The sequence below is a fragment of the Paroedura picta genome, chromosome 1, assembly GCF_049243985.1.
Source record: "Paroedura picta isolate Pp20150507F chromosome 1, Ppicta_v3.0, whole genome shotgun sequence".
NCBI classification, from domain to species: domain Eukaryota; kingdom Metazoa; phylum Chordata; class Lepidosauria; order Squamata; family Gekkonidae; genus Paroedura; species Paroedura picta.
Window position 1 is genome coordinate 37220188 of NC_135369.1, and position 22466 is coordinate 37242653.

At 41.5% G+C, this 22466-nt stretch overlaps 1 protein-coding gene across 10 annotated transcripts in view; it reads right to left on the minus strand.

Moving 5' to 3' along the window:
• The window catches only part of EML6 (EMAP like 6), a 176385-nt gene that overhangs the window by 68822 nt on the left and 85097 nt on the right, over window positions 1-22466 (minus strand). For 9 of the 10 annotated variants that reach the window (XM_077334021.1, XM_077334010.1, XM_077333980.1 and 6 more), the window contains 8 exons: window positions 21852-22064; window positions 19110-19277; window positions 17731-17837; window positions 13742-13860; window positions 11531-11717; window positions 9333-9438; window positions 7252-7345; window positions 168-268 (listed from right to left, as the gene is read on the minus strand). In XM_077334021.1, the coding sequence (XP_077190136.1) occupies window positions 168-268; window positions 7252-7345; window positions 9333-9438; window positions 11531-11717; window positions 13742-13860; window positions 17731-17837; window positions 19110-19277; window positions 21852-22064 (1095 nt within the window). The remainder of the gene's footprint in view (window positions 1-167; window positions 269-7251; window positions 7346-9332; window positions 9439-11530; window positions 11718-13741; window positions 13861-17730; window positions 17838-19109; window positions 19278-21851; window positions 22065-22466) is intronic. The other variant, XM_077334001.1, reaches the window with a different exon arrangement.

The window sequence follows — 22466 nt, forward strand, 5'->3', positions numbered from 1 at the left end:
ATAATAAAGTGCCAATGCCTGTGTTTAGTGCAGTCCTGCAATGCCAGATTTCTGTGCAGTTCAGGAAAGGCAGGTCCAATATCACATCCTGGGAACAACTTATGGTCTCTTGAATGGCATGGAATGGCCCGTGGTGAAGAGGTTAAAATCTGAATGTAACAGAATACCTGCTTGTTGCCAGAATTTAATGTGCTTCATTCCAACAGTCACCAGTTTATCAGCATGATGAGGATTGCATTTCACTACAAATATTTTTTCTTTGTGACCCCTGGAATAAATTTAAAAAAGAAAATAAAGGAGGCATGAGTAGTCTGTCCTGCAGCTGGAAATTTTGGAGCATTGTAAAATGTTTGTGTGGCAGGAGACTGAAGGAGGCAGTTTTCATGCAGAGAAAAGGGGAAGGGATGCTTAGGATGCTTTGTGCTGATCCTGCGTGGAGCAGGGGGTTGGACTAGATGGCCTGTATGGCCCCTTCCAACTCTATGATTCTATGATTCTATGAGATGGGATTGGTCAATCTTCTCCCCCTCTCCTTGTTTTTTTTTCTTTCTGGATTCTGCTTCCTCATTCTTGTTTCCCAGCCATGCTCTATCAGAAGGGTGGACAAGGGAGGCTGTTTCAAGGAAGTACGGAGGGGTAGGAACTCCTCATCTCACTCACCAGTCGTCTACTTTGAAATTGCCTCATTTATACTTTCTCAGCTTGATCCTCATTTTAACACATCGGGTATGATGCTATCATGTTTAGTTGGACTAGAGGCTCTCAGTCTTTTTGAATTTGCTCCTACCCCCAGGCTTGACTGAACTCGTGCCACCTTATGGCTCACCAACACAACATTAATAATCTGTTCCGCAGTTCAAACTTTAGAAAGTTTGCTTTCTAAAGTGCAGCTGTGTGCAGCCTACAGAGGTCTGTGAGAAATGGGGCAACAACCCAGCATTACAGTTAGAAGAGAACTGCACAAGGGAATCAGTCCAGGACCCAGACACAAGGATCTATCCTTAGGACAAAACAGTAACACCTTTTGACTAAGAATTTTCATGAGATCTAACTGAATCTGGAACAATGTCATCACCTCACAAATTTTATCTGGTTTAGTGGGAACACGGAGGGAAAAGGAAGGAGTGTTCTTTCTGCTCACTCTTGTAGTAAGGAGCTACGAAGAAAAGCTGCAGTTAAGAAAGAGTTAATGTGTGGAGGAGAGACCATCTGCCTCTTGGCAGTCTCTGGGAAGAAGCAGCTGTGCTGTTATTTAGCCTGTTGGGTTCCTTCACAAATTCATTGAGGATCCTGGAAGATCTTCCTAAATTATCATTATAACAACTGTGTATAGTCCAAGCCATCTCCGGTTACATTTATTTACTTATTCATGACATCATATTAGAGAAAAATAATGTATCCACAACCAACAAATAATTTCTGGCTAAACCACAAAATTAGAGCTATTTATTGGAAATTGATTCTCTTAAGAGCTAAAACTATATGAACACTGCAGTAATTGATTTGGGGTGTGGATCTGCCTTTCTGCAGAAATTCAATATACCAGTTTTTACAAACATAGCTAAGGATGGCTGGCACCTGGTGGGAGATGGCGGGCAGGCACATGGCCTGTTATGTGATATTAAAGGTAAAGGTATCCCCTGTGCAAGCACCGAGTCATGTCTGACCCTTGGGGTGACGCCCTCCAGCGTTTTCATGGCAGACTCAATACGGGGTGGCCTTGCCAGTGCCTTCCCCAGTCATTACCATTTACCCCCCAGCAGCAAGCTGGGTACTCATTTACCAACCTCGGAAGGATGGAAGGCTGAGTCAACCTTGAGCCGGCTGCTGGGATCGAACTCCCAACTTCATGGACATCGCTTCAGACAGCATTTTTACGCCACAAGAGGCTCTCTTATGTGACATTACTTCCAGGAAAAAACAGAAATGATGTCAGGTCATCCTAGAAATGGTCAAAAAACTCTATGGTAAAAAATAGAGGTTGGGGAGATTCCTAGAATGTTGTAACATCAGTTCTGGGTTTCCCCTGGGAGTGACATCATATTGTGTGCAACATTGGCTATTTTTTTCTCCCACCACCAAAGGAAATGGCAACAGGAAGTGCAAGTTGCCAATAGGCAGTCTCTGACCATAGCAGGAGGTCTGGCAGCTTCAAACTCCAGTCAGTACGCGTTAGATATTTCCCCATGTGTTTTCTAAATGCATGTAGTGAGGAGTTAGGGCTACAAATTCTGGCTTGGGAAATTTCTGGAGGTTTGTGGGTGGTGGCTAGGGAGCATGCAGTTTGAGGACAGAGCTCAGTGGGGATGCGATACCCTATACTCTGCCCTCCAGAACTGCCACTTCTTCCAGGAAAATGGAGCTTTGTAATCTGGAGATCAGTTATAAATATGGGACAGCTCCATGGCCCACATGGAGTTTGGCAACCCTAAGAGAAGTGGAATTGTGCCTACTTCAATGGCTGCATCTTTAGCTGAATGAGAACAGCAAGGCCTTACATGTAAATAAGGGTATGTGATTGGCTCCTTTGTGTGATTGGAAATGGTGCAGAAAGTAGAGACCCAATTACACAAAGGCACCTGGGCACTCAATCTTTAGCCCCAACAATGTATGCTCTCCATGGTACTGGGGTGCATGGCCAAAATACAAATATATGCCCCCATATCTACAAATATTATTTGTTTGTTTATTTTCATAGCAGCCAACTGGCAGGGTAATGAGGTTCAGAAGTTCCCTGACTTGAGGCCAAGAGTTGGTACAGGGTTGCTTCAGTCCTCTAGCTCTGACCTGGCAGCTGAATGCCAACAACATGCCTCTAGTTCAGGGGTAGTCAACCTGTGGCTCATGGGAATTGTAGTCCATGGACATCTGGAGGACCACAGGTTGACTACCCCTGCTCTAGTTCACCAGTATCACCAGCTCCCTTAGAATGCTGGAGGAGAAGGCTCAGAAAAGACTTAAAAGCTAGGCATCAGAGTTCATGCCTCTTTGCTCAGTGGGGATGAGTCATCACAAGGGCTTCACTGAGAAGCTGGCTGTGTGTTTGCTGTTTCAGCCAGTGGCTATAGAGACTCACAAAGACATTCACATCCCTATTCTACTGGGCAACAGAATGTACTTAAGAGTAGTATAGTAGCAAACCGTTGTTAATATTGTGAATAGAAGTGAGGAGAGTTAAAATTTCTCCAAGATCTAACGATGTAGTGAAAGAATGTTTCCACCCTCCTTCATGCTTTACATACATGGCAAGGAAATATTAATCTATTTTTGTACTTATACATGTGGAACAGAAGTTACAGCTCCAGGCATTGATATGCTACGCATTATTGTGCTGTCAGAAAATCAAATAGCCTTTTGTAAAGGCTGCTTTGCTTTATGACAAAGTATGTAATCTATTTTATTAAATGATCCATCAACTAAAAGGGCACAATTTAACATCTTTCCCTCAAATACTCTGCCCCACATACTATTTGATTGTGTAAAATTCTTAAAACATCGCTAGCCCTCGGGCTATTTCAAGAAATGTAAATTGGGTGTAAATGAGAAACTTGCTGTGAGCAAGGGGCTGAATGAGGAGAATTCAGCCAGTATTGTGAGGACAGCCATGTTTCTGTTAGAAGTTTCTAGAGCAATTTTTTTGCATATGAATCAAGTGGTGACCAAATAATTTAGGGATGTAGTTGATTTAAAATCTAGTACTGTGTATATTGTATCTCTCTCTATATATTCCAGTTTTACTACTGAATTTAGTAATTATGGCAATAAAGGTATTCTGATCTGATCTCACAAAACTGCCTATGCACTTTTACGATTGAACATTTGCTCACTGCAGATATTCTGATGGACATGTAGACAGAAAGGGGGAATCTGGTTCCACTCTATATTCATTCAGTAAACATGGGGTTCAACTTGTGAATGTGGCATAGATTTCATTTTAAAAAATCAGGCTGTCTTAATATATATCATTTTGTTTGATTGAATGTTTGGGTTTATAATTATAGTAATGATGTCTTCGAATTTATTTTAGTGTGTTTTTTTCTAGTACTTTCTACCCTAAAGAGATAATTTGCCCTTTCCACCATTTCTGGACTATTGCATCTGTATCTGTGCATCAGACAAGCAAAACTGTTTCTGTTATCTGGCCTAAATATTAGAGGCATGCTAATTTTTAAAAAATGAAAAACCTTCCCCAATGTAAGTATATATTAAACAAACTAGCCTGTGATAGCATACGGGGTCTAGAAAAGGGTTAAGAAGCACTTAGTAAGGACTGAAAAATCACTATATTTCAACACTTTCAAGACATAACACAGGAAAGGTCAAAGTAATTAAAGAAAGCTATAAAGGGTAATGTGTAAGCTACTGGATAGATAAGGAAGAGGTTTTAAATATTTAAGCAGTCTCAGAAGGCAGATAGGTGATAAGTAATTGAAACATATTTGAAGAATAATTAGGACAGAAATTAAAGCAATAGTTTGAAGAGCAGTTAAAACAACAGACACTAGGTAGCTCTTGCTTAATGCATGTTATCTTTGGCTAGGTCCTGGAATACAGAATCACAGAGTTGGAAGGGGCTATACAGAATGTCTAGTCCAACCCTGTGCTCAATGCAGGGTCAGCTTTAAATCATTGCAATATAGACTTCTGGAGGGAGATCTGTGAATGGTTATCAAAGTTGTAGCCCCATGGAAGGGAGAAGGTGGGGTATGATTCTCTCAAGAATATTCCAGGCCCCTTCCCTGAGTATTCATTTAAAAATAAGCAAACCAAGGCAGGATCTAAACCCAAGCGTATATGGCAAATTTCCACAGCAGGATTGTCAACAGCAGCCTTTCTCAACCAGGGTTTTGTGAAACTGGAGTTTTTTGATGGTCCAGGAAGGGTCCAAATGGGTGGGAGTTAATTTTATATATATTTTAAAAATTTGTTAAACATTTACTGGGTCATATGACCATATACGGCCATGTTGACCCATCCCCAAAAATGGCCAATGAAGGGCCTGGAGGGGGTGGGAAGGGGAGGGGCCCTGGGTAGACACGTACACAGCTATGCTTCCCAACCATGTTTTGCATGATCACACCACTTCTGGTGTTTCTCAAAGCCTGAAGAATGTTTCAAAGTTTTCTCAACAGTAAGGAAGTTGACAAAGGCTGGTTTACAGCCTCTTGGTATGCTATATGCAGCAGTGTCTGGTCACTGGGAATAACTCCTAAAATTCCACAATAAAATCAGAGTCCAGTAGCACCTTTAAGACCAACAAAGTTCTTAAAGGTGCTACTGGACTTCAGACCAACACGGCTACTCATTTGAATCTACCCTGAAATTCCAGTCAGTCCCCTCTCTTAGCCTCTGTGCTTATTTTTGGAAGCTCAATTAACTCATAGCTGGATGACAAAGCTTTCCAGACCCAGCCAGGCCTGCTGCGGTCGATCCCACTTGTGGATGTGATGTGAGCATCAAGATCAGGGTACCATAACCATGGAACACGACAGCCTATGTGGCTCCCATGGCACCTTTGTGCTTCTGCTTTGTTTGTTTGTTGATTAGTCTTATCCTTGACTTTGATCCTATGATACGTTACTGCTCACACTTTTGCCTCAATCTATTTTTAATCCATTGTTGCTCTGTTGCCATTTAAAAGAATTTAAAATTAGCGTTTATTCTTTTGGACAACTGGTTTAATTATTATTATTAGTTTTGCTGTTAATTATTAAAGTTTTAATTCTTATTGTAAATATAGCTACAATAAATAAATTTTAAAAATGGCTGAACCCAATAGAGAAACTGATTTTGCAACCACTTAAAAACTATACCTGAGTAAAAAGCATTTGTGTGTAAAATATCATCAAGTAGTAGATGAGTTTCGGAGGCTATGTAGGGTTTTCAAGGTAAGAGACATTCAGAGATAGTTTGCCACTGCCTGCCTCTGCGTAGCAACTCTGGATTTCCTCAGCAGTCTCCCACCCAAATACTAACTAGGGATCCCTGCTTAGCTTCCTATTACTAGGAAGCATGGACACATGAAGATGCCTTATACTGAATCGGACCATTAGCCCACCAAGGTCTATTCAGACAGGCAGCAACTCTCCAAGGGCTCAGGCAGTGGTCTTCAGTGGTCTTCCATATCACCCACTGCTTGGTGCTTTCAACTGGAGATGCCAGGGATGGAACCTGGAACCTTCTGCATGCAAAATATAGTCTCTGCCACTGAGCTACAGCCCTCCTTAACATATTGTGCTGGAAAAAATTATTCAGATCCATGATCTGTCTGAACAATAATACACTCTCTTTTCTGTCTTATCAAGAGAATATTGTTTAATAGATGACCTGAGATCACGTATCTAAAAAAAAAATCAGCTCCTGGCTAAACTCATCCCCAATATTTTAGCTCTGCAGGCAGTTATAAAAGCTTCTTGGGAGCAAGCCTAAACAAGCCACTCAGAAGTACCATTCTATTCAAGAGGATTGCCTCCTTAGCTCATAGCATAGCAGCCATAGCTGGGTTAACCGCTAAGCTCTTAGCAAACAAAAGGAAAAAATATCTCTAGGAGATATTGAATTGAATATCAGATAGGGAAGATGAGAGTGGGGGTGGAACAGGTGGCCTGGCAGAAACAGGAGGGGCTTGGAAATCTATTTATATCAAATGAAGCCCACCACTGAAGCTGCACAACAGATACACTCAGAGGGAACCTCCAGCACAGCAGGAAGGAAAATATCACCCATCTGGTTAAAATGCTGTTAATTTTCAACCCTCCTGTTCCTTAGGAATATGCATGGGGATCATGAGAGTCAGCAGAGGACTCTGCTCTGCAGAACTGGGTTTGATTCCCCACTCTTCCACATGCAGCCAGCTGGGCAACCTTGGGCCAGCCACAGTTCCTCTCAGAGGTCTCTAAGCCCCACCTACCTCCCAGGGTGTCTGTTGTGGGGAGAGGATGGGAAGGTGTTTGTAATCCACTGAGACTCTTTTGGGTAGTGAAAAGTGGATTATTAAAACCAACTGTTCTCCTTTTTCATGTTCTCTGCCCTCCCACAGCATGCTTTCATTCCTTCCTGCTCTTCCCAAATAATGAAACTTGCTTTGCTTCCAGGTCAATCTAGATCTAAGCAATCTCCTAAATGTTTTAACAAGACATGTAAGTGCTTTAAAATCCTAGAACCTGAATCCTCAAATTTTAATCAGACAGGACATATAATAGGATGCAATTTGGGACGTCAGAAATTATGTCAGTGTGAGAATATTCTTACCTGGTTGCTGCCATCTTCTCTCCTTTCTTCCAGTCCCATAGGACAAGGGTGTGATTATCATCTAACCCAATTGATGCCAAACATTTCCCATCAGCTATATAAAAACAAATGGCAACATCAAAAAATATACTTCTTGAATTAAAATGTGATAATGGCAAGACACAGGTGGCAAACTGGAAGGCAAGCCCTGATATCCACCTAGCATTGTAAATCCAGATTTATCCTCAGACAGACTAGATCCTATCTTAACCACAGCATGCTTTCCAAAGTTTTCCAAGCTTTTTGATAAACAAGATAAATAAGGTAGTAGCATTACAGTGCCATCCTACGCAGAGTTACACTGTTCTAAAGTCATTGATTCCAATAGACTCTGAAGGGTAGCTCTGCTTAGGACTGCACTGTTACTCTATTAATATAAATGACTGTTATTGATGGGACTGCTATCCCATCACCGTGGAAGTGAAAAAAACGTCCCGTTCGGCTCTGCAATGCTGCAATGTGCCGTGGAGCCAAACAAGGTGTTGTGTATTACCGTATTACAAAAGGGCATTGGAGGTCCTAAAGCAGGCCAGGACCAGGAGGGGGCCGGGCTGACGGCAACGTCATGTGTCAGCGGGAATTTGCCCCACTGCTGTGCAAGCGCCGGCCTGGCTTAACCCTCCTGTGCATAATCGGTCAATGTGTACTTTAAAGCATATATTCATGTCTTTATATGTAATTTGTCTTATACTGAGATTAGGTATATGCTGACCCACAGGATTGTTTTTAAATATTTTATCACATTTGAATGTATTATTAAATTACATACGATATTTTGTACATTTGCACTGTCCAAATCACTTTCTTTGTACTAGTTTTTGGTTACCTTTCTCATGCAGGGTTGTGTTTTTCTTCCCTTTTTTTTTTTTGGTTGTGCCCTAAAGTCAGCAAACTTAAAATAAAAGCACCATGGGATTTTATTTCCCTCTTCCTTTTAGATAGCTCAAGATCTCTTGCCAACCCCGCACCTCCCGCCCAAATGCTAAAGAGAGCCCTGTGTGCAGGAGTGATGAAGGAGCAAGAAGGGTCGATTGTTGCCTGACTCCCACCAAGTTGTGATTCACCCTGCCTCTTCCCCAAACAGGATAGACAGAGAAACCCCTTATTTTCCAATCCTGTTAAAATAAGAGTTCTCTAGTACCGAGTCAACAACCCTCCAAATATTCTATAGGAGGCATGGAAATCTTGGCCAAGGCATTCCTGCATCACTTGAAATATACTGAGATGTAAACACAACATCAAAAGGTTGGTACCCTTCAGCAGAAGCAAAGGTATGGCTGAGAGTGCTTTTGATTAAAAGAAGTCAGCCTTTACATGAAAGGTTTTCTCCATCTCTTCAAGTTTAGTCCAAGAGACATCCAATTAACCACCAGAGGGCACACATTAATGTTTTATCAACACAAGTCAACAGTAATATCATTCCAGGAGAGCAGTCCCTTGAGGCAAAAGCAACCAAGTCTCCTGATTATGATACATTTATTGTGATGAAAGCTGGTAGATGGTAGACAAACAGATATTTTAATAAAATTAAAAATAAGTACCAACTGCCAGCAATTTTAAGGAGGTTTAATTCCTACTAAGTGACTGGTTAGAGTATATGCTTGGCATTCATATCTTCACAGAAAATAGAAATATACTTTCTTCTTAATGGTGACAGCATGGCATGCACTTAAAATCACAAAGGGAAGAACACAAACACACAAATACGCGCACACACATAAACACATGCACACCCACAGAGTTTGGTGGAAGCTCCTAATTTCTTAGAACGTTTAGTTTTGCCTTTAGACTCACACACCTAATTCTGAGCGGCTGAGTTTGTCAGGACTGATGCCCTGAGCTCCCTGGATCCCAAGATCTTGATTGGCTGCTCATCCTCTATTTTGCCTTGTGATTCTTTTTACTTCCACATCAAAGATCACTCCCCCATCCCCTCAGAGAACAACTGATCTTGGGAAAGACTTACTGAATTAGACATCAGTTGTAGGGAGAAAAATATTTGAACAGACTGGTTTCCCTCTTCCCTTCTAGTGGTTGCTTACCTGAAAAATCAAGTGCACACACTCCCCTTTGGTGCTGGCCTTTTAGCAGGGACAGACATTTAAGTGTTTGTGTTTCCCACACATGAATAGCAGCATCTCTTCCAACCTAAATGAGAAAATGAGACAGTGTTTATATTTGTTTATGATTTTACTAAAATTGTTCCTAATTTTTCCCAGCCTGCTATCTCTCTCATGTGGTTTACCTTCATTTCTCAAAAGCACATCTAAGTTTCCTGACCACCATTTTATCTAATGGATGGATTTCTAATGTATGAAGCCTGCTTTCATGCTCATCCTTGCAGTCTTCTCCATTTCCATTTCCATTTCCGTTCCACTCCCTCCATTCTTTCCCTCCTGTTTGGGCCTCTCAGCATTCCCAGTATTCTTGCATGTCTTCTTGGCCTCCCTCTGAGGCATGCTCCAGGGTCAAGTGTGCTTCTTGTGCCATTCATCTTCATGTTTCTACTTCTGCAGCCCTCTGTGCTGATCTGCATTTTTTAGCTCTGGCTGCAGTATTTTTTTTTCCTCTTGAAGTCCATCCTCAGTTGTCTCTCTTCTGTTCGGATGTTCTTCCTGCCAGTCTTACAATTTCATCTTTCTCATCTTGCTTTGGCTTTCGGCAATAGCTCCACTGAGCTTTAGCCTTTAAGGACTTCTTTCTATCTTCCTTTCTATATTCTATTCTGGGGTCATCTTTGTGACCAGTATTAACACACTGAAGAGAACTGTATGTGAAATCATCATTCCTCTTTGCTTCTCCCTAGTCAAACTCCGACAAATTACTTCTATGATTTATGCTTTGAGAACATTCAACCATCAAATGATTCCAGCATCCCCCAAACTGTATCTCTTCTGAACCTTCCCGTATCTGTTCCTCTCTTGTTGATATAGATACTATACTCTCTATTATTTTTATGTACAATATTGATGTTTCGTCTTTCAGTTCAGAGCAACAAAAGCATTATCTATAAAAGCAACTAAACATAAAATAAATCAAATAGCAATTTAAATAGAAACTGCATGCAAAAATCAGAAGGTGGCATAAAGTTTAAAATGTGGCTGAACAAGATGGATCTTCTAATTATCAATAAAACAGGAAACAGGCTGAAGTCTTTCTCAAAGGAATGTTAGCTACAGTGGAATACCAGTCAGTGCTTACAGCATTCATCAGTAACAGAGTTGCTTGCATGGTACAAACACACATCTAAAAGAGATTTCAAAGCCCTTCAAAGTGCTATGAGTCTCTTTTTAACACACATGTGTAAGCAGTCTTAATCACAAAGGAAGTAGCTTTCGTTGCCCACATTTTAGAAAAGAAGGTTCCAAAAATGAATAGGTAGTCTAGATCAGTGGTCCCCAACCCCCAGTCCAGGGACTAGGACCAGTCCGTGGATCAGCCGGTACCGGGCCGCGGTTCCTCCTCATCCTCCTCCCGGCTGCTGCCTTGGGGGCTGCCCTACCACTCTACCGCTGGCTCACCTTTGGTGCTCTCCAGCGGTTGCCATGGCTGCGGCTCCCCCTAGCACGGCACTGCACAGCTGCTGCTGGCAGCGCCCCCCAGTGAGCGGCGGGAAGTCAGGGGCGCCGGCGGGAAAGCAAGTGGAACAGGGGCTCAGGCGGCAGCAGCGATGTCCCTTGGCAAAAGACTACCCCTCCCCCAGGCCTCAGTAAAATTGTCAAGCGTTGACTGGACCCCAGTGATAAAAAGGTTGGGGACCACTGGTCTAGATCAGTGGTCCCCAACCTTTTAATCACCGGGGACCGGTTAACGCTTGACAATTTTACTGAGGCCTGGAAGGGTAGTCTTTTTCCAAGGGACGTCACCACCACCATCTGAGCCCCTGCTTCGCTTTCTTTCCCACCAGCGCCCCTGACTTCCTGCCGCCCACTGGGGGGCACTGCTAGCAGCAACTGTGCAGTGCCATGCTGAGGGGGAGCCCCAGCCATGGCGGCCGCTGGAGAGCACCAAAGGTGAGCTGGCGGCAGAGTGGCAGGGCAGCCCCTGAGGCAGCAGCCGGGGAGGAGGACGAGGAGGAGCTGCGGACTGGTACCGACTGATCTACAGACCGGGAACGGTCCCTGGACCGGGGTTGGGGACCACTGGTCTAGATTAGTAGACTTTCCTGTTCATCCAAGATACACTGGGAAAATCCATCTTTTCAGTCTGATTTCCAGTGTCATTGCTCATAAATACACACCTGTCCAGTAGCAACATAGTCTTTCACTGGATGGATGGCTAGGCTGAGGATATCATCATCATGACCAAGATACAGTCTTTGGTTGTGTTGTTGTCTATTGTACACAACAGCAGCAGCAGCAATATGGTAAACCACCTCCCCAGTTTGTGTGTAGAACAAATTGTTTCGACAGTCATAGCCTCTGTAACTGTAATGGATTAAAAAAAAAACACCAACTGGTAATTATCTCAGCAAGTGCCCATGTAACATTCTGGCACTTACACTATGATCTTGCCTTTATACTGAAGCAGATTTTGCTGAAAACAGTGACTAATGTAACTAAGAACTATACTTATCATGAAGGCTCCAAGAGATTAATATGAGAAGTGGGACATTAATAAAAAGGCCAGGATAAGAACCCATGATAAAAGAAAAATACAAGCTGAAAATTACTGTACCTAATTATTAGTAACTAATGCATTTGTTAGGTGGCTACACAAATCATCCCTGCTTCTGCCTGCTTTCCTTCCAATTGTGCTACGAACTCTCCACACATAGAAAAAAAGAAGGCTTTTGTAGCTGGGTCTAAATTCATATTCTGACATGGTGCTCTAGAGAGTTGGGATTTTCACTGTATCTATGTCTACTGTATCTGAAGAAGTGTGCTTGCATGTGAAAACTTATACCTAGTCAAAGCTGCCACTCAGCTCAAACTTGATTCTGAATTTCTACCTGATACTAAACAAAAACCTTGGCTGTGGTTTTTCGTTCTGTGTGAAATATAACACCAAACACACCAGCTATAACAAGCTCAATCAACATTTCCAGCCAGTGAGAATGACGAAGTGATCCAGAAAATAACTGAGAAGCCCAACAATGAGCTGAATGTTATACTGAGAAGTGGACCAGATACACTTTTGTCTTCTTCTAAGCAACTAATTGCTACCCTTGGTTAGAGTATTGGACTAGAATGTGGGACACACAGGTTTAAATCCCCACTCTTACCACAGAAAGTCACTGGGTGACTTTGGGCCAGTCATTTTCAGCCTAATTGGAGGTGGGGAAAATGATGTAAGATACTTTGGTTCCCCAATTTGGGGGGGGGGGGACCATGGTAAATAAGTAAATAGATACATTTGCTTGGATCCACTGGAGTTTTCACAGGGATGTAAGGATTTCCATCCACAAAGCATGAGTTGTGCAATAGGGGAGGGGAATCAGCAAAAAGTTGCCCTCGTCCATTAGGGTGTATATACTGAGCAACCTTTAGGAGGACAACTTTCCTGGACATTCAGTGGGTGACCTCAAAGTAGTTGATTTATTACAAAGGAACTTCAGGAACAGACGAGAAAGGGAAACTGCTGAGTTGCAAGTCATCACACACTCAGACAATGGAATCCCCAGGACTTAACAGGGACATTGGTTTCTTATCTAACTACAAAAGCTAACCACCTTCAGCCCTTATACCTCCATTCCTAACACTCCCCCAGAAGGACCATATGTCCTCTTTATTTAATTGTATTTCTTATTTGGAATAATGGATTAGAATTGTAGAATATAATGTAATTTGGAATGATAGATTGGAACGTATTTCACTCGTCTGGGATTTGCATCTACACATGCTAAGCCTCTCAATTCTCGTTCATACTGAGAATTGAACTTTGTTGATCTTAGAGGTACCACTGGACTCAAACTTTGTTCTCACAGCTGTTTGTTAGCTCCCCCCCTATGTAATAATTGAGGAAATTCTGTTTCACTGTATCTTAAGAAGTGTGCTTATACCTTGAATAAAACTTTGTTGGTCTTAAAGGTGCCACTGGAACCACACTTTGTTCTACAGTTAGCCATAGTATAGGTTAAGGTGGCAGCATGGAAAAGTCCATTTCCAGTTTCCTCCCTGTAATAAAGACAATACATTGACCAGTCCTTGGACACTAACTACCTATGGGAAACAGCTACCAATTCTCTGTGCAGTAATAGTAGATTTCCACAGTCAAGTTATTGCTGAAGGGTTGCTGAGGGGATGGAAGGGGAGAAAAAGAGGAAGATCCCAATCACAACCAAACAATCTAAAAGAGAATTCAGTTTCTTCCCAAAGTATTGATAAATCCAGCCACTGTTTCTGAATAGTTGCTCTTTCTGGTTTTCCTAAGGCCAGATGTCCATATGTTGTAATTTGTAGTCTATAAAACTGAAAAGACACGCGTAGTCACTACTGAAAAATTATTATACCCATGTATAAACAGCAGCTTTAAACTGTCCTCAGGGGCTCGCTCTCTTTTAAGGAAGGGCACTGAATGGTTTTTCTCTTTACTTTGCTGTTTCAGCTGAGGTAGATCTTCTTTGTAAACCTAAAAGAATAACAGTTTTGCTTAATTATATATTCCACGTTCAGTTATTCATGTTGCGTATCGATATTTGTGTTGCTCGCTTGCCTGGCAGCTTGTAAGACCTGTATACTATCCTGGAATCCACGACAAAATCAGCCTTCATTGAGAAGCTTCTATTCTAGCAAAAGGCAAAGCTAGCACCATCCCATTACCTCATTTTTTTTTACCTTCTTAATTTTTTAAACATGTAAATTGTCCACAGTTCTTGAACCAATTTCTTCACTAAGTTCTGATAGCATATCAAATATATATAGGAAATGTATGAAAATGTCAAAAAGAACCAGGAGACAGATTTACTCTGCTAACATGTACCCCAGATAGATGGCTATTATACATGCTAATCTGCTAAAGAGATGGTTATGAAATGCACAGCTGCCGGCTCTGTATGAAACTAGGCGCTGTGACATCAGTTTAACCAAAGTAGAACACCGAAAAAGAGCATCAGAATGTCTCTTTTGGTGCATCTCTGCAGTTGGGCTAAGTCAAGATGTTAAAAAAATATCGGAGACTTCTGCAGCATCTCTGCTGTTGTTGTGAATCTGGACATACACTGCAGATAAACAAACCTGTTATTGAAAGGACCATGATGGCTTCACTTACATTTTTCATCTAGTCCTCCAAGCTTTGGTATGTTCTGATCTCCTTTTCATTGCCCTGATTTTTCTCGCTCCCTCAAACTCTTTCCTACACCCACTGACAGTATCCACACCACAGCAACCAACAGGGCAATCCTATGAAGACTTACTCCAGTCTAAGTCCAATGAAGTCAAACTCAGCCTCACAGGAAGATTTGTTTATTTATGTATATATTTAATGTACTTAAACTGGAGCAACTCTACACTGTAAGTTGTAATGCACAGTAAGTTGATTGTAATGGACACTAAGTTGATTATCATGTTCACATATGCCCATGTGGAACTTGCAAGGTATTATAACGAGAAACAGGCTTGGACCCAACCTTCGTCCAAATGGGAAGTACTTTCATGGACATGGTGGGTCCCATTTCCCAATTCCTACCCTTCTCCTGCTTCAACCACTTGTGCCCCTGAAAATCCCTACTGGGGTTCAGCGTTCAGAGGGTACAAGGGAGCTCTGTTTGCAGGGGGGGAGAAAATCCCATTGAGGGGAAGCAATTTCATGATACTTCAGTTTCAAGCCACCTGGGTTTCAAGCTATTTTGGTTCCTAGCCACTGTGCTTAAGAACAGAATCTCAGACCCAGTATGAGCAACAGTTATATAGAGTGATGTTGGAACCCAAGCTTTATGCCTCTTCCCAGGTGCCTCAAGGATCCAGATTTGCAGGAGGATACAACACAAGAAAAAGCATTTTTTTTCTTCACTAATTATACTGAAAAGTAAAAGATATTTGTGGCCATCATGGAAAAAGTTAATGTTATTTATATTTTAAAATTCATATTTATTTTAAATTATATTTACACCCTGTTACATCTATATGGTATCTGGAACAGTTTATAAACCTTTTGCATATATATATTTTAAATGATGACCATACATGTTAAAAATAGCAGTAACAAAAAACCTCCCAGAAAACGCTCCACATTTATCAAAAGGCACAAGAGAATAAAATAAGTTTCACTTGACTCTTAAATTACAAATACATCAGTGCCCGGGGGTCATTGCCAGGGAAAGTATTCCAAGTGCAAGGTGCTGCCACCAAAAATGTCCAGCTGCCACCAACCAAACCAAATATAGCAGAAGAGACCCTAGACCTGTGCCCTGAGGATGATCTGAGCAAGCCAGAAAAACTGTATGCGGGAGAGACAGTCTACTTGAGACTTTATGGGTTAAAAACAGTACTTTAAATTGTGTCTAGAAACAGATATGTGGCTCATACAGACCTTTTAACACGGACAACATATGTTTATTACGACTATAGATAGATGGCATGAACCAGAAAATTCCAGTTCGCTTCAGGGTTCAGAGTGTTCCCAAACTGAACTCCCGAACCCAAATGACTGAAAACGAACTGGCCGGGTTAGGGCTGCTCAGTTTTGCTCCCCCTGCTGCAGCATTCCTATGTATTTCCTCAAGTAATTTCTCATTGCATTAGTAATGCTTATTGAATCAACAATTCAGCTTAACATTAGTAACAAATTAAGACAGGTAGATGTCCCAGAACACCGGTCTGCCTCTGGGCTTGATCCGGAAACTGCAACTCGTCCAAAATGCGGCTGCTAGAGTCCTCACAGCTACACCATGGAGGGCTCACATCCAGCCAGTTCTGAGGCAGCTGCATTGGTTACCGGTTGCCTTCCGGATCAGGTTCAAGGTTTTGGTTTTGACCTTCAAGGCCATCTGTGGTCTAGGCCCAGCATATATGAGGGACCGCCTTTTGCCCTATATCCCCCGCAGGGCTTTACGCTCTGCGGGGGCTAACCTACTGGTCGTTCCCGGCCCCAAGGAAGCCCGCCTGGCCTCGACTAGGGCCAGGGCCTTTTCGGTCCTGGCCCCAACCTGGTGGAATGAGCTCCCGGAAGAGCTGAGGGCCCTGCGGGAATTACCAGCATTCCGCAGGGCCTGTAAGACGGAGCTCTTCCGCCAGGCTTATAACTGAGGCCGGGCGGAAAGAAGATCAGCCCCCCCTCACAAACCGGTGGTAGAGAGCGTCACCCCCCACCGTAGATGAGGATGCGGAGAGCAAATGAGTAGGCTACGCCATCGCTGTTACAATTATTGTAAATCATTGGTTTTTATTGTCATTTTATGGTTTTAGGGGACGGGTTTATGTAAGCCGCCTCGAGCCTTCGGGGGGAGGCGGGGTATAAATATAAATATAATAATAATAATAATAATAATAATAATAATAATAATAATAATAATAATAATAATAATAACATAAGGAAGATTTTAATGTTTTTCAAGTTTCCCAACACAAACAGAGCCACTGTGGTGCTGTGCAGCAGTCAGAATGTCAGGCAAGGATCTGGTTCAAATCTGTGCTTTGTCATGAAGCTCATTAGCAGGGCAGTCCTACAAAATTACTCTGGCCTAAGCCCCCAGAAATCCATGGGTTTAGACTGAACTAAGTTAGCATATGATTGCACTATGAGTGACCTTTGGGCAGTCTCTCTCTCTCTCTTCCTGTCTCAAAGATAAAACAACCAGTGGGGCCCTGTAGGAGTCCCTAAATTTCTTGGTGGAAGGACACAACAAAAATAAATAAGCAGTGCTGAAAGGAACTTTCCTCTCTCACATTTAAAAGAAAAATCTGCCAATAAATGTGCTTGCTCACTCAAAGAATTTCAGAGCAAAGGAAGGTTCCCATGGCTAACATACATAGCTGTTTGTATTATTTTAGAGCCACCTTGCTCTCCTGGAGAGGTAAGATAATGTTTTTAGAGAAATACATTTTACATACTTCAATTTGGATTCTTTAACATCATCATACAAATCCACTGAAGTAAATGGGATTAGAAGGCTGCTACTTTCCCTAGGACTGCAATGTCTATTTCTTACTTTAGCATCCCTAGTTCAGTTCTCTTATTTAAACTTTTCCCTTCCTAAAATTCCCCTGCTTCATGCATGCATGCATTTATTTAGATAATTATTCCCCACGTTTCTCCCCAAAAGAGACACAAATCGGCTTACATTTGTTAACCCCTCTCCCAGTCTATCCTCACATCAAACAACTCTGTGAACTAGAGAATGAGTGACTGGCCCAAGGTCACACAGAGAGCCACCCTGGCAGCATGGGGATTCAAATCTGGGTCTCACAGATTCTAGTCCAACGCTCTAACCACTACACCATGCTGCCTGACAACATAATTATCTAGAGGGATGCCTAAAAACTGTATGTTCATGCAGCTCACCTGTCGAATATAGTTGATTTGAGCTTCCTGCTCAATATCTGAGTCTAATTCTGGCACATCAGATAAATCAGAATCCGATTCTTCGCTATGTGAATCAATGCCACTTTCTGCATAAAGAATACACCAAATGATGCTCATCATCAAAGGACAATTAAAAGCTAAAGGCATATGTTCCTGGAATAAGTATTGCAAAATTTCCAAGAACACTGCCAGTTCTACAATAAAAATGTACAGAGAGGCTTGATAACCCAACACAGTGTTGACTCTCTGAAGTGATCTTCAACTGCAGCACTGTCACACAGAAGACAGCAAAACTTGTTCTCTGCAGCTCCAGAGGGCAAGACTAGATACAACAGGTTTATATTACAGGAAAAACATTCTAACTGGAAGAAGAAGAAGAATCTCTCCCTCATTCAAGATTTTCAAACAGGCTAGATTTAGGTTGGGAATGCTCTAGCTTTGGATATCCTCCAACAAACAGAAGTTCAGATTAGAAGGCCTCTAAGGCCCTTCCAACTCTGTAGCAAAACACTGATTGGCTAGGGCGTCAGTTCAAAGACTTCTTGGTTCCCAGTTGCAAGGCTTCCCTCCCAAGACTTATTTTTGCCCTGTTTTAAAGTGACTGTGCTCCAGAAGCCCATACTTCTCTCAGCAGAGATATGCCTCTTGGATTTATTTCCCCCCCTCTGCTGTCCCCCCCCCCAAGCTCATTCAGGAAAAGTAAGAAAGAGCCCCCTGCTGTGATTGGCTCCCTTCCCTACTCTGAGCTTCCCCAATCAAGTGCAGAATACTTTTGTTTGAATTGGGGGGGGGGGGGAGAAAGGAGGAAGACCCGGATTCAAATCAATCTGAATTCAGCAGGATCGACAACGGAAAAAACAAATTAAGTGCAGAATCAGCCTTGGGTAGGCTAGGTTAGCCTGATTTCATCAGATCTCAGAAACTAAGCAGGGTTGGCACTGGTCAGTACTTAAATGGGAGACAACTGAGGATGTTCATGGGTGCTACAAAGATACAGGCAACAGCAAACCAATAATGAATGTCTATTGCCTTGAAAACTCTATGGGGCCACCATAAGTTGGCAATGATTTAATGGCACAGAAAACCACAACTTCATAAAATACTTTGAAGTGTTTCTGGTTGGTTTGCACTACATGTTTCCATCAAATATTAATTTAAAATGTGAGTAGTCCCTGCACAGCACTGCATCCTCCCTCTGTACTGTTTGAATTAGCCTCTACCTGAGGCAAGCCTGGGTCTATATTAAAGTAAAAAAAGCAATGCACAGACTGGTTAAATAATAATGAAAAGTTTCCTTCCCACTTTTCAAAGTCTCCCTTTCTAGATACTTGTGAACACGGAAAGTTGCATTTTACTACCTTGGGGCGTTGTTTCAAGGATTCCATTTGTTATACCTTCTGGAATAAACCGCCACTGAAAAACAGAATGATCGGCACCTCCAGTACTTATTACCCACTGAAAGTCATGGGACCAGCGAACATTTGTGGCATGTGCAGAGTGACCGACATATTTTCTAAATTTGGCCCCTAGAAGTAAAAATAAAGAAGTGAAAATAAAGTCTTTACTTAGCAATGTACACTGCAAGGTCAGATACAAATTCCAAGATGCCAGACTGCAGAATGAAACCAAGGTAGTAACAAAATTGGGGCAACTAGAAAAAGTACAAAGCAACAGAAAAGAACAGTATCAACAAAGCATGTATTCTGCTATACGTATATTTTATGCAATGTAAAAATATTTTTAATTAATTATATTAGATCTTAGTAGACCTTGATTGAAAACTGACCTGAATGGCAAAGGTGAGCCGATCCCATCAGACCTTGGGAGCTAAGCAAGGCTGGCCCTGGCTAATGCTTGGAAGTTTAACCTCCAAGGAATACCAGGGTTGTGACATGGAGCAGCCAATAGTAAACCACCTTTGGATGCCTTTTGTTTGGCAGCCAGACCATGCTGGGATCTCCTGGCTATATTATACACATGCCATATGATAAATATGTAAATAGTAATAGATTGAAAACTGGAAGGAAAAAAAGCCTGTGAATAATGAGTAATTTTGGAGGGTAGCACCTACCATGTTACTCTTGCAATAAAACCAAAATCTGTACCTGTCTTTATTATCCTGATTGAAAAAGAAAAAGTAAGCTGAGAACAATAAGGAAATCATGGATTGATGTTCTTTAGGCAGCTACTAATACAGGCAATTTATAGTACAATCCTGTTAAGAGCTGCTCCAGTTTAGACTTGGACTGAAGTAACTCTGCACAGAATTGCACTGTGAAAGATATCAAGCTAATAGGCCCTGAATAGTAAACAAGAGAACATATTTTGAGGAAACTAGATAAGTTTATTAAGAAGATTCCCCCCTCACATTTGATTGTCAATTTCTTTGAGACCTGATTGCTGTCTAAGTATTTGAAAAGTTTTAGTCACTTGGAGGAGGGCAGCAGAGGATAGGACCTACAGTAGAATCATAGAATCATAGAGTTGGAAGGGGCCATACAGGCCATCTAGTCCAACCCCCTGCTCAACACAGTAATGACTTTATGTGTAGAAAGGTACCAGCTAGATATCAGGGAAAGAAATTTCACAGTCAGGGTAGTTCAGCAGTAGAATTGGCTGCCAGAAGTGGTGGTGAGCTCCACCTCACTGACAGTATTTAAGCAGTGGCTGAACATATACTTATTCTGAATTCTTTAGGCTGATCCTGCATTGAGCATGGGGTTGGACTAGATGACCTATAGGATCCCTTCCAACTCTATGGTTCTATGATTCTATGCTTGGAGGTATTTTGCAGTCACTTTTACAGCATTATGGTGAGATATAAACAGTAAATCAAAAAAGAAAAGTCTTTGCAAGGCTTAACTATATAGCTAGTAGTAATTTCTTCTGAAGTCTACTTTGGAAAGTAATTGAAAAGACATTGATAACAAAATGTTTTGAAAACCAAAACATTCAACATGTTTTGAAAACCAAAACAGAGCTCAGATTAACAGAGAAAGCTCAGCACCCCTGTACTCAGCAACTTCTAACAGTATCATATTCTGTTTTCTGAGCAAAGGTATATGAACATGTCAGCCAGGATAATTAAAACTGCCAGGATAGTAATTAAAAAACGGATTGGTTCCTGACCCTCCAATCTACGTTTGACTGTTATGTGAATGAACCTTGCGTGTGTGACTTTACTTTGCAGTTCTGGTTTCCAACCAAGCTGTGGTTTGGATAAAATTCAATTTGCCCACTTGTCTCACACACTTTTGGCCTTCTACAAAATAACATAGAATAGAACTGTTAAGGATGGCTTTAAAAATAAAATAAAGGAACATTGCCGCATTATAACATGTTTTAATAGAGGGAATGGGACTGCAGATCGTACTACTAATATGTACTATCTGCTTTTGTATGTTTTTATCTTGCTGTCACTCACTGCATTATATATTTCTAATCAAGTAATATGATTTCTTCCCCACTTTTTAGTATGTCATGTTGAATACTTATGCCTTCTTTTGGATTTCTACAATTCTAGTCTTATTACATTCTTTATATTGCCTAATCCTATACATTGTACTGATTTACATCATGCCATCCACCTTGAGTCTCAGTGAGAAAGGCAGACTATAGATAACACAAATAAATAAGCAAGCCTTTCTGTGTCATGTCAAGCTTAAACCCAGAACTTTCTCCTGTAACACACTCAACACTTCTCCAGCTGAGAAATTCAGGATGGGCAACACTTTAGGGACCTTACTTTCGGCTTGGATGAGAGAGTAATATAGTCTGAATACATTTTGGTGATATGCAGGCATTCAGTAATATATATTTGAGCATGCACGAGCAGATAGAAAGTCCTAGGCTAAAAAGTAGCACTAGTTCCTCAAAAATAAAGGCAGAATCCACTTGTTCTAGACGGCTGCAAAACCCAGCTCTGTTTTCTCTTCCAGATTATATTACAAATCTCCCACGGTTTTTCTCTATTTCCTACCCAAATATGTTGGTGTGTATGATTCAAAAAGCACTCTCTTTTAGCCACTGAGGAAGCCTATATTAAATGATCATCACCAGCCTTAATGAAGCAACCATGTAGAGGTAGGATGGTATCTTACCTTTCTTTAAACAAGGAAACCTGAATAATTTAACCAAGCCAAAGTCATCTCCCGTCACCAGGACTGCATTATTGTAGTTTCCATCCACAGAGTTGATATCAGTAACGTTACTATACTTTGGCCAGATTCCATTCACTTCTGATCCCATTACACAAGTCCAGGAGGCCCAATGAATCCCTTTGATCTCATCTTTGCTTGTTAAATGTTTTCCAGCTGAAAACAATCAGGTTAATATGCTGTTTAACCAGTTGTGTTGACACAGCACTTGGTGTTATCCCTGTGGCTTTCAAGCTTTCCACTTGGAAGGAACTTTTTCACAATAATGACTTTTAAGGATCTTTTGTATGTCTGGCATCAAATGCATTGATACTAAAAAAAAATGCTAGTTTCAGAGGGTGGCTGTGTTGTCCTACAATAGAACAGCAAGATTTGAGTCCAGATTTCCAGGGTGTAAGCGTCTGAGAATAAGTGCTGTAACAAAGGGAGCATTGACGCTTAAAAGCTTATACACCCCAAATCTTAAAAGCTTATGCTTCCCCCCCAGCACTGCTATCAAACTTGAATCTAGCAGAAAAAGCTACCATCTGATACAGCTTGTATGACAAGTATTAAAAA